We start from the raw sequence: 13,671 nt of genomic DNA on the forward strand, positions 1-13,671 counted from the left end.
ATCTTTTTAATCTCAAAATTAAAACTAATAGTGTTGGTAGATTTTTCTCATACTGTGAGGCTGGCTACACCGAGAGCCCATCAGGAGGGTTAAATTTAATCCTCTGGCGTACTAAACAAGTGGACTAAATTTTGCGTCTGCGCAAAATATTTGTGTACATCTACGTCCATGGTTGCGATAGTGTCAGGTTAGAAAAGTTCCCTGGCTTTGCGGCGACCACGTGATCGCTTTTTCTAACCTAACTTTTCGCTATCGCAACCATGAACGCAGATGTAAACAAAATATTCTGCGCAGACGCAAAATTTAGCCCACTTGTTTAGGGCGCCAGAGGATTAAATTTAACCCCCCTGATTGGCTCTCGGTGTAGCCAGCCTCTGTGTCACGTAAAAGTTTCTCACATGGCCTTAAAATTTTTAAAATTTTAATTATATTCAAATTTTAAATAAACAAATATTTAAGCATAAAATTTAGTGTAGTAAAAATTACTAACTTTTAACTCATGACTTGTTGCTCTTCTTGATAGTTGCATTTCCTCCAAATTCCCATGAGTTGTGCGATAATGTAAAGAATACCCGGTAAGAGGTGCTCCTCCATTAAAACCAGGTTTCCAATGAAGTAAAATACTACTGGCAGTGGAACTCGTTACATAAAGAACTGGAGCACTTGGTGGAACTGTTAGAGAAAAAATATTTCATATACATTTTTTTCTCCTTTAGGAAGTAAAAACGCCTTTTTTTTATTTTAGGACACATTCAAAAATTAAGATATGTTGAATTAAGTTTTATTGACTCAATATAAACAAAAAAAAAAAAAAATTTGTTAATTAGTAAATAATAAATTATTAATGAAAAATTCATAATACCTTGAACAGTGACCACATAATGTAATCTGTCGCTACCCTGAGAATTTTCCACCTGACATGTATAATTTCCCGAATCTTGTGTTTGAAGACTCGAGAGAACAAGTTCTCCAGTTTGTAAAATTTGAATATTTCTTGATGTATCAGTGTGAATTTGTTCGGTGTTTCCTTTGAACCATTCTCTCGTTGGATCGCCAACAGCATTACACGTGAGTGTTGCCGACCCTCTCCAAGGTTTAATTACGTGACCACCAAAAGAAGTTATTCTCGCCGGAACACGATTCGTGGGAACTTGTGCAGCAACTTTAGAACTTTGACCCTCACCAACACGTGTACTTCCGGTTACCCAAAATTGATACTCAATGTGCTGTTGAAGACCTGTTGCCTCAAAATAAGTATTCGTTGCTGGCAATGTTCTCTTTCCATGATTCAATTCTTCTCGTCCATCAACAACCCTAAACAATGGATATTCATCTTTTTTTTACAAAAATTCTTAATTTATTGTTGTTATTATATTTTTTTTAATAAACGCCGTTTTTTCAATAATTGAAAGTAACAAAACATATTACTTTTTGTTTTTTTAATTAGAAATTAATAATTAAACAAATTTATTCATTTGTTAATTACTGAGAATTTAACTGGAATTTATAATAAAGGGAATATTGAAATTTATGGCAGAAATTGATATTAGTTTCAATGAAACTACAGTACTCACCGTGTGTATAGATTGTACTTTGTAATGATACCATTGGGTTCAAGGGGCGGTAGCCATGAGATGAAGAGGGCTTGCGGTGAACTAACAACCACTTTAATGTCCGCTGGACTACCTGGAACTATTAGTACAAATTATTATTAATTATTGTGGTAGAATTTAATCACGTCAGAATATTTCTAACAAGCAATTATTATTATTATTCATCTTATATCACATCGTTTAATTATACAATCATATATTATATGTAGAATATCACATAATTCTTTTTTTACAAGGGAATGTATCCATGAGTGGACCATCTCCATCAGTGGATCACCTTTTCGATTTTTATAAAATCAAAATACGAAATATTAAACTATTGATTTTAACTAATAAATAACACTGTAAAAACATTTTTAGTCTGATACCCAAGTAAATCGACGCATTTTTGAGTTTAATACAGCCGCACAAAACAATGGTGTTAAAAAATGTCGTAAAAGTTTTGTGACCATCTTTTCCGAAATTAAAAAAAAATATTTAATTTTTACTTTTGCAAAGTCAGTTTAAATATTTTTGTTATTTATATATTAATTTTTATCATACAAGAAGAATTTTTAATTATTTAAATGTTAGAAAATATTTTAATATGATATTTAAGATAGCTTACTAGTGGTAGGCAAGTAGTAAAAGAACTTAAAAATTGTTATAAATAAATTATATAAACAATTGCAGTTTAACGCTCTTTGTAGTCAAATAAAAATTTGTTTTTTAAATAAATTTTATTTTGATTATTACGACTGAACTTTTTTTTTTATTAAGAAGTTGTTCTTCGATAAATTTTCTTACTTCTTTAAATGAATTTCATAAACAAATACTCTATATGATCATTTCTAATTAGAAATTAATCGAATTTTTTACGATTAATGTTTATTTTTTTCCAATTAATTTTATCATTTATATAAAAAAATTGATAAAAGTTAATTTGTGTTAGAATATTAAATTAAAAAATTTAAATGAAAATATTGAATATTCCAAAAGAAAATTAAGGAGAGAAGGAGATATAAAAACAATAGAGTCGACTGAAAGTCTAGTCATAATAAACCATTTATGACACCCTATTGTATTAATTGTCCTTCTATACCTGAATATTGAAATTATTATAGTAAAACATTACTTGAAGTATTTGTTTATGTTTCGTTACGTCTTGTCGCCGTCAGATGGCAGAAGAATGCAGGGAGCACAAAGTCGCAGCTATTTAAAAAAACATTTTTCCAAAATATAATTAAAGAATTATCAATTGAATAAAAGATTTTAAATAAAATATAGTTATATTATTATTTTTATAATTTTTCAAATTAAAAATAAAATATCCCAAAAGTCTTAAAAAAATTTCACTTTTTTTCATTTTTAAAAAGTATTTAAAGAACATTTTTAAATCAGTTTATATTGTTAATTTATTTACAATACAAATCAATGGTCTAAAAAAGTAAATTTATTACATCTTCTATCATTTAGCTATTTAAATTTTGTTAATTTAATTATTTTTCTGTGTAAATTTGCTTTAGATTTTTGCGTGTAAATTTCTTTTCCATTAATCAAATGTTTTGAAATAAATTTTTTTATATTTTGTAAACAATTTACATATATAAACAAATAATCTGTTCAGAATTTATTTCTTAGTTAAAGGAAACAAGAATTTTCAAATTTGGTTCATTATTGTGGTCAAAAACTTAATTTGTATTAAAATATTTAAATTAAAATATTAAATTTTCCAAAAGAAACATAAGAAGAGATAAGAACAATAGAGTCGACTGGAAGTCTAGTCAAAATAAACCATTTATGACACCCTATTGTATTAATTGTCCTTCTATACCTGAATATTAAAATTATATAGTAATATTACTTGAAGTACATATTTGTTTATGTTTCGTTACGTCCTGCCGCCGCCAGATGGCAGAAGCATGCAGGGAGTACAATTTGTGTTAAAATATTAAGGAGGAATGTGCCACAATAAAAAGTAGAAATTTTTTGATGCTTTTGAAATATTTTAAACTTGAATTAATTTTACATAATTTTCTAAAGTTTAAACAATTTTCACCGTCTAGTTTTAAAAAAATTTGCAATTAAATTAACATTGTGTCTTATGCAGTTAACCTCTACAAATCTATAAATTTAGTTTTTTTTTAAACACTGTCAGTAAACATATAGTCCTTTAGAAATATGATTTTTCGATAAATTAAACTTCCAAAATAATTTAAAAAAATTTTTAAATGAGACTTCACCGTCAATTAATATATGAAAAAGATTTTTAATGTGAACTAAATAAATATTTCAGCAAAATTTCCATGAAACATGGCAACATTGCATTTTTTTTTAGTTAAACGTAATTTGTCTCTAAATTTAAAAACTGCTACACAAAAGCTTTAAATAATATTAATTTCTGACAATATGTTTGTTCATCTGATGTCATCCGTGACAGTAAAATATAGGCAAAAGGCTGCTGATTATACTACACGATTCAAAAAAGGTTATTTATAATAATTAATCAAATGCATCATTGCCACGTATCTTCAAAATTTTTCTCGTTTTTTCAAATTTGAATAGAATCTATAATTCTCAATGTATTTTTAATAAAGGTTTTACTTTTAATTATTCTTAATGATAGTGTGTTTTATAGATAGCTAATACACATAAAATCGTTCAAATAATTAGGGCAAACCGGGGTTGTTTGGCGCACTTGAGTTTATACAAAAGTATTAAGTTAAATTAATTTTTCACTTCATTCAAGTTAAAGTACTTGATGAACTGTAAGTTTGTACAAAATTTCATTAATATTCATTCATTATTATTGTGGAGTATAGAGTAAAATAATTAAATAATTAACAGGTTTTATAAAAAAATTAATAAATATTTCAAAAGTACATTCGGGGTTAGGTGACGCTGTTATCTGAAAATTTCGTTAAATATTAATAAAATGAAGTTGATTATATGAAATTTACACATTAATAAGCACCAGTAATAATCCTTTTCAACACTGAAAAAAAATTCTAGTTAGAATAACCAGAATTCTGGTTAGGGTATATTTAACATTTTGATTCTGGTTAGGGTAACCAGAATTCTGGTTATTTTAACGAGAATTCTAGTTAATTCAACTAGAATTCTGGTTAACATAACTAGAAAGTAATGTTAAATATAGCCTAACCAGAATTTTTTTTCAGTGAAAAAATTTAACCGAATAATGGGTTTTTAAATATTCATAGCGTAATTATCACAAAAAATATATATTTTTTGATAATTTTACGATTTCATAGAAAATGCTTTTAATTTAAATGAAATTTTCTAATTTTTAAAATAATTTTATTGTAAAATTACAGTACAAGACTTATTTTGTTAAGTCTTATATTGTTTAAACTTTAAATCATATAATTTAATTAATTTCACTCCTGCGCCAGGCAACCCCGGGCCGTGGTTGCTTGGCGCGCTTTGCACAGATTCAGATAAAGTGGTATAAAAAGAAAAGTATTAAATATATTGAAACTTTCTTTTTTTTTAAATTAAAGCTGAGATGTTATAAGTTTTCTATACAATAACTTTTTTAAAAAACCAAAAAATGAAAGAGTTACACAAGAAAGAGTAAAAAAGTGCGTCAAGTAACCACGGTCTCCCCTACATTCTTCTATAATAAAACTAAATTATTATAACATTATATTATTATAATTTAATAAATTATACAAAAATTAATTAAATTCATTAAATTACCATCTTCCTCGGTGTGACATAATGTTACTCGCGTTGGAATTCCATCGCCAACTCGTGTAAATGCCAACACTTGAATACTATAATTTGTAAACTTTCTCAACCCCGTTAAAACTGTTGTCAAAGCATTTGTTTTCCGCACCTGATAAATAATTGTAATAAACGAAATTCAAAATTAATATTTTCAATGAATTGCAATAAACGAGAATAAATGGAAAATAAATTATCAATTTTAAATTTCAAAAAAAAAAATTACTCAAAAATGAAAACGCAATTGCTAATTATAAATTCAAAAAATAATTTTAAAAAATTAATTTAATTATTATTCAAATTTTTGCAAATATTATTTTTTAAAATTCAATTATACTTTATAATAAAGAATTATGTGAAATGTTATTTTAATTTATTTTTAATTATAATTCAATAAAATGTTTAAAATTATTTTTAAAAAAAATTAAAATCGGAATTTATAATTTAATAGATAAATTGGATATTGAAATGAAATAAAAAAAAATAATTTAAGTTTATTATGAACCTCCATCTCGTCGACTCCGCGCCACATATCGGCTAATAGTGGCTCATAATGAAGTTTATATCCTTGAATAATTCCATTACTGTGAGAATTAGGTGGAGGTTGCCATGAAACTTGGAGAGATTGAGATGTCAGTGCTGCGCATCTTACATCTTCAGGTGGTGTGCTTGGAACTAAGAATAAGAGTAAGAATTTTTAGAAAATTCTCTACGATGCAATAAAAAAGGAAAAATTCACATTAATTTATGTATAAATTAACATTTGTGAAAAATATTAATTTAATTAATTAATTTAATCAATATACAGCTGCGATAGTGAAAGGTTTGTAGTATAATTTAAAAAAAAATTAATATATAATTATAAAACAATTTGATATTTTTTGTTGAAAAATAATGATTTTTCAATAATAAATTTCTAAGTTCAACAATTTTTTTTCCAACACGTGGTGATCAAGGCAAGTGAATGTTTCAAACTTTTCACTACCGCAGCTGTATACAAACATTTTGCGCAGACGCAAATATATCTACTGTATTTAACCTCTTGAAAGATTAAATTTAACCAACACAGTGAAAATCGGCTCAAAGATCGATAATTTAATAGTATAGTAATTTATGCACGATGAACTTGAATTAAATTGTTTTATTTTAATTTTAAAGATATGATGTATTTTTTCGTTTCGACTTATAATTATAATAATATTTGACATTAAAAACTTGTTTTTCTTTTCTTTTAATAAGTCATAATTTTATTTTAGTCATTGTAAATATATATACACTTCCAACGACGTCAGATAAAAGTTTCGACATCACACGTATGTCATTTTCAATATCAATGGATACTTCAAAGAAAAATTTTTTTTATTAATTTAGTTAACCTCAAAACTGGATTCTCTGATTTACCACGAGGTAAATATTAAACATGGACATTAATTAAATGAGAGGTAAAGTGTAAAATCGTCAGTTATTTCAAATAAAAAACATCATGGACATGATTGTCATCTGTTCCATGATGAAAATTTCTGCCTCAACTTCGATTTAAAAAATGCAACAGAGAATCCAGTTTTGAGGTTAACTAAATTAATAAAAAAATTTTTTCTTTGAAGTATCCGTTGATATTGAAACTGACATACGTGTGATGTCGAAACGTTTATCTGACGTCGTTGGAAGTGTATATATATTTACAATGACTAAAATAAAATTATGACTTATTAAAAGAAAAGAAAGACAAGTTTTTAATGTCGAATATTTATTTATTTTACAAGAAAAATTAAAATCATCGGCGGAGGGCTTTTTGCGAAAAACCATTTTTATTAATTTTACAAAAAACCTACTTGACGTTTGTTTGTTTATTTTGACAAATTTATCAAAAGATTAACCCATTTCGTTCTAGGCTTAATTTTAGATGTATTCATATCGTAAAGTGAGTGGGTGACCCTAACCATGAAACACGACGCTGGGACCATGAACACATTGTATAAACATAATAATAATAATGACAACAACATTGTAATGAATAATTTTAGTCATTTTATTTTGTTGTTTGCTTATTCCTTTTCTTATTTAACTCCTTCGCAGTCTAGTAGAAAAATCGTTTGTAGGCCCAAAACGGTTCAAAAAAAAGTTTTTGGGGTCTCTAAATCCAAATTAAAGTTCAGATTTAAAAAATTCAAAATGGCGGACCCAAGATGGCGGAAAAATTGAAAGTTGATTCGATTCGTTCAAAATTTAATACTCAGGGGGTTTTTGGGATCGCTGAAACCAAATTTCATGTCAGATTTAAAAAATTCAAAATGCCAGACCCAAAATAGAGGAAAAAATTCAAAGTTGATTCGATTCGTTCAAAATTTGGTATTCGGGGGTTTTTGGGGTCGCTGAATCCAAATTTTATGTCAGATTTTAAAAATTCAAAATAGCGGAGCCAATATGGCCACCCAATATAGCGAAAAAAGTTTAAAATTGATTCGATTCGTTCAAAATTCGGTACTTGGGGGTTTTTTGGGTCGAAAAATCCAAATCTGACATCAAATTTGGATTCAGCGACCCCAAAAATCACCAAGTACCGAATTTTGAACGAATCGAATCATTTTTTAATTTTTCCGCCATTTTGAATATTTTAAATCTGACCTTAAATTTGGATTTAGCGATCCTAAAAATCCTAAAGAAACCATTTTTATGCAAATCTAGTCAATTTAAAAATTTTTAGACGCCATATTGGGTCCCCCATTTTGAATTTTTTAAATCTCACCTCAAATATATGTCTAAAATCACAAAGGTGGCACAACTTTTTTTGGATATATATGAGCCATTGACTGTCAAGGGGTTAATACACTTTTTTGACACTATGAAAAAATTTTTTGTTGTGATTTTAGCATTTATTTACATTTCATTGAAAAATTAGGTATTTATTGCAATTTTACTTCACTGTAATTGGAATGAAAAGTTTGTTGCTATCACTAATAATTATTTGCATGCAATAATTGAGGGCGCCAGTGTAATAGAACGAAATAAACCGTGGTGGCCCAACGATGCTCAATTGAATTTAAATAAAATTTTTTTGTGCATTTGGGCGTTAATGGGTTTATTATTTAAATAGATTTGTCAAAATAAACAAAAATACGCAGAGTTGGCTTTTGTGTAAAAATAATAAAAATGGCTTTTCTCGGAAAGCCCTCCACCGATGATTTTAATTTTTCTTGTAGAATAAATATGATAACATGTAGATTTAAAATCCGTAAAAACATTTGCAGTTACTGAACTTTTCATTTAAATTTGTGATTCAAGCTCACCGATTGACCAAAAAAAGAACTAATAAAGATTTTCTTTTTTCATCTTTTTTCATTTCACTTTTAATTTAGTATTCTTAAATAAAATTTTCAACAAATTATTTGACATTTTTTCAGAAAATTAATTGTTTTCTTTTCCTCTAACATTTGAAAAAATAAAACCAATAAAAAAAATACTTATTTGGTCAAAAACTAAAATGTACCTATATCAATTTAGCCCCACCAGTGTATCATTTTACCAGCCTGTAGGGCTCCCAGATAGCAAGTAAGCTTGCAGCAACTTTGTGGCAAGCTTGTCGCGCAATATTGCCAACCTTGCATGGCAAGTTTGCCACAAGCTTCAAATATCCCACCTAACCCAAGCTTGCATGGTAAGCTTGCCGAAAGATTGCAGTGTAAGGTTACTGCAAGATTGCACAGTAAGATTATCACAAGATTGTTCAGTAAGCTTGCACGGTAAGCTTGTAGCAAGGTTGGTGCAACGTTGACAAATTATAATAAATAAAATAATTATATTTTGAATCACAATTTTTATGAAACTGTACTAAATCTTAGTAAAGAGTTTGTAGAATTATTACTTTTATTAAAGTTCACAAATATTTACTACAATTTGAAAAATAATTATTTAAAATTGAAATATATTTTGTACTTTTTATACCAATATTTCCTATTTTGACACTTTTTCCCTAAATTGAAAAATATTTACTAAAATTACTACTATACTTATTGAAATTTAATATATATTTTCTTTCAGTGCAGTACATTCACAGATTAGAAACTAATGGAACGAATCTTGTCGTAAACGGTAGAAATAATTAATATTATTATTTCTAATCGCGACATATTTACTCTATATAAAAACATTTCAAAACTATTAAAAACAATTATTTTTTAAAATTTCATCATTACAAAAATTGAAATAAACATATCTTAAGGTTTTATAGTCGAAATTTGTTTTTTGTTTTTGAAGAATGGATTCTAGGCAAAAAATATTTAGTTTTTTAAATATAATTATTTCAGAACTAAAGAAAAATGGATCACGCAAAAAAAAATTATTGTTTCTAAACATATTTCGAACATTTATATCTATAAATTAAATGGGTGAGTGTAATTTAAAAAGTTTCATATTTATAACGTTAAGGGTATGTGGGAACCTCCAACTTGACCTAGTATGGGAAAATGTGTTTTGGTAGTATACATCTTACTCTAAAATGAAAAAATATTTTTATCTACAATTTTGAGAAATGATAGATTAGGGTACAAGGAATCGTACATAATTTTGCGTTAAATTATTAAAAAATGAAGTTTAAAAAGTTGCATTTTTAAAAGAAAATGAAAACAAATATGGCAGCGCATACACAAACGTTGCTTGAGTGTGTCAGTAATCCAGTAAACAGCGCCAATTCGAGCAAGTGTCCACTGAATGAACTACGATTAAATACATTATTTTACTATTTATTGCTTTATTTTTATTATTTTTGCGTTAAGTTATGGTAAATGAGTAGAACAACGAAGTTCCTTGTACCAAACAAAATCATTTCTCCAAAATTTTAATCCAAAATAATTTTTGATTTCAAAGAAAGTTTCAAACCACAAAAAAAAACGTCCTTCGCCCACATACCCTTAATTCGTCCTGTTCTAGAGATTTGTCCATATATCAAATGAAAGTTGAATGAAAATAAATTTTCAAACGGTAGAATACAAATAATGATAAATCTCACCATCCTCAAGTGTCTGCGATGTTAAAGGTTCTGAGAGAGGTCCAGATCCAACTTGATTGTAAGCTTGGACTACCAGAGTATATCTCGTATAAGGTCGAAGTCCCGAGAGACGAAGTTCTCCTCCACCTTCCTCACCGTCTCCAGAGACTGAGGTGAAATTGTAAGATGGATTTCCTGAGCTGAAAAACAAATAAATAAATTCAATACACTATCAGAATGGTGAACTGTATTATTACTTATACAGACCATATATATAGTCAGATATAAATTTTGTGATATATATTGATTAAAATTTTATTTTCGTACTTTGTTTCTCGGTATCCTACATTAAAACCTTGAACATCGCCATGTCGAAGTTCAGGAAGAGGAGGTGACCATGTGACCAACATTTCTGTCGAGGACAGAGGTCTTGCTACTAAATTAATTGGTGGGCCTGCTGGTCTTTGTGGCTCAGTTCTCACGATAAGTTCAGCGGAGGGTGTTGATCTTCCAGCGGGGCCTTCAGCAATCACTCGAATTGTATACTTTGTAGCTGGTTTCAATTCATCAATTAAAGCAGCATAAGGCAGTGGAGGTCCAGTTAATTCTTGTTGTTGCCACAAACCTACAAATTTTCAATTATCTTATTCAAGTAAACATCTCGTTAAACCGATCGAATTGTTGAATAAATTTTTAATATATCAAATATATTGATAGTGAACACAATGAGGCTCTTTTCACTAATGGGTTTTCCTTAATTTTCATTTTTTTCTTTAAAAAATGAAAAATAGAAAATTTAAAAGTAGGGACATTGATTTTAAAACTTTTCGTTCTATACGAAATGTTCAGTCTAAGTACAAAATCAGTCTAAAAACAATTTAAAATTAGATTCATTCTCAATTCAAAAAGTTCAGTCTCTACTAAATTTTCTCAACTAAACTTTAACTTTTAGTTCCAGTCTTCCAATCTAAATATCTGAATCAAAAGTAAGTGTTAAATAATTATTATTGCTATCATTTAATTGGAATGTCATAAATGTTACGTATAGAGAAATGTGGTGAAATACAACACTTCGGACGTTCACAGAAAAAACCTGAATTCAAATTGAGTATAGATTCTATACTCAATTTGATTCGCAACAAAAATGAAACTGGTTGTTTCATTTCGAGTTCTAAGGTAAAAGTATCAAAATGAAACAGGCAAGTTTCATTTTGAGAAACAGAAAAATGGAAAAATATTGTGAAATAACGAATAATTTTGCACAAAAACATGAAATATAATAATTACAAAGAAGTAAATAACACGCTAGACTTAATATATTTGATTAAAAATTGCTTGTAATCGCGTAATAAAATAATAAAGGAAATATGTTTTTAGGTTAGAAAAATGAAAACATGTGTTTTGACAACAGGAACGGTACTGCCAACTTAAATAATAGCGGTAAATTTAAAAACTTATGAAATTAATTATTATCTACGTAAATAATAATAAATAATTTTTATTTAAAAACTTCTAAATATTCGTACTGGTCAAAATAATCTTTCTGGTGTTGTTGAAATATTAGAAACAATAATTGAAATACGAAATTACTCTGCTTATGATGCCAACTTAGAAATCTGAAATTCCAGCCAATATCATTTTGAATAACATGAAGTTTGTCCCATATTCATTTCGATACCCAAAAGAAAATGAGTTGCAACAAAAATGAGTCCAAGTTTTTTCTGTGTTTTACTTTATAATTTGGCTACACATCCCTGTGTAAATTTTTTTAAGTTTTACACAGAAAGAAAAAATTCAGGAAAAATTACTGAACTGAGTTGAGTAACTCTGGATATCGCGACTATTTCCGGATATTTTCAAACTTATCTGTTTAAATAAGTAATAAAATATTTTGAATATAGTCTAAAATATTTTCTGATTTTCTGTTAAAATGAACATTAATAATTCAAGAAGAAATCAAATTAGAATTTGCTTAGTCCATTTCAGAAATGTTAAAGAAACTTTCTTATACTTATTACCGAGTTACTACATGAATTTCTCATAAAGCCTCATATGAAAAATTACTGAACTATTTCTGAAAATTCTTAGCTAAGAAAGACGAAAAAATTTTTTTTTCTATTTCTTCTTTTATCACTCACATTTTTTTGTAAACACACATAACTATTACGTTACACTTGACAATTTATATATAGCGATGAAATACAAACTCAAATATTATTAATATAACACACACAGACAATTTTTATTAAGAATCTGAAGCAGAAAATTAATTTTAGAGAAAATTGGACAGCAGGCGGATTCGAACTCTCGTATCTAGGTACAGAAATCCGGTGTGTATCCTCTGAGCTAAAATAGTTAAATAACTTCTGTTTCTTAGTAGAAATCTATAAGCAACTGTATGCCGAGTGCATACACACTCATACACAGTGGCAATGGTTAACTGCGCATCAGAGTCAATTCCGAGTTCCGTAATTTTTCAGTGTATGTGTACCAGTGTTGGATAGTAACTAGTTATTAGTAACTTAGTTACTGAAAAAGTTACTTAATTGTAACTTATAACGTAACTAAGTTACTTTTTTAAAAAGTAACTTGTAACGTAACTTAGTTACTATTTTAATAGTAACTTTTAATTTTAAGTTATTTCGTTACTTTCTTTGCACTTTTTTATTGCTTTTAAAACTTAATAATTTCGTATTTCAAAAAAAGCGCGCAAAGTGATAGCAAAAGAACATGGCCTCTGCGCTCGCATGCTGCGCATTGTACCGAGTGTTTACATTCTGTTTTTCATGTGCTCGTGTTCCATCGTATTCGTTTGGTTTACCGTTGCAGAAATAGGGGATTTACCTGCATAATTTAAACAGTGTACAAGATTTTTTAAAATAACATTTTAATTAATTAATTTATTTGTATTCGGAAGTTTTATATAGACTTTTATTTAAGAATTTTTAAAAATAATTTTTAGCAACCCCGTGTCGAAATTGTACCTTATTAATTGATTTGTAAATTAATTCTTAAAATGGCAAACAAAATCCATGATTATTAAAACTAATTTTCTAATAATAATAATATTTTTAAAATTTTTATAAATAAATACTTGGATAGGTTAAACATGGATGCGTTAAAGAATTAGAAGCAGCTATAGCGAAAGAAAAAAAAAGAGAAAATTCGAAGAACAATTCTCAGATTCTTCATCACAGTCAAATAAGAAGCAAACTCTTTTGGAAAACTGGACTTCCGATTCAAAGCTAGTTACTCAAACAATATTGGATAAAAAAATTATGGATTATGTAATAGAAGTGTTGTAGAAAAATCATCTTTTAAAGACCTAGTGTTACTTGGATTACCAGG

At 27.7% G+C, this 13,671-nt stretch overlaps 1 protein-coding gene across 4 annotated transcripts in view; it reads right to left on the reverse strand.

The window, feature by feature from the left end:
* Positions 1-13,671, reverse strand: part of LOC127289503 (cell adhesion molecule Dscam2-like) — a 159,919-nt gene that overhangs the window by 55,302 nt on the left and 90,946 nt on the right. For all 4 annotated transcript variants that reach the window (XM_051317469.1, XM_051317470.1, XM_051317467.1 and 1 more), the window contains exons 14-20: positions 10,651-10,948; positions 10,345-10,523; positions 5,845-6,014; positions 5,313-5,451; positions 1,575-1,692; positions 863-1,314; positions 491-672 (exon numbers count right to left, since the gene is read on the reverse strand). In XM_051317469.1, coding sequence (XP_051173426.1) covers positions 491-672; positions 863-1,314; positions 1,575-1,692; positions 5,313-5,451; positions 5,845-6,014; positions 10,345-10,523; positions 10,651-10,948 — 1,538 coding nt within the window. The remainder of the gene's footprint in view (positions 1-490; positions 673-862; positions 1,315-1,574; positions 1,693-5,312; positions 5,452-5,844; positions 6,015-10,344; positions 10,524-10,650; positions 10,949-13,671) is intronic.

This window comes from Leptopilina boulardi, unplaced genomic scaffold (genome assembly GCF_019393585.1).
Source record: "Leptopilina boulardi isolate dan_hultmark-lab unplaced genomic scaffold, ZJU_Lbou_2.1 LbouV2_43, whole genome shotgun sequence".
Classification (NCBI taxonomy): domain Eukaryota; kingdom Metazoa; phylum Arthropoda; class Insecta; order Hymenoptera; family Figitidae; genus Leptopilina; species Leptopilina boulardi.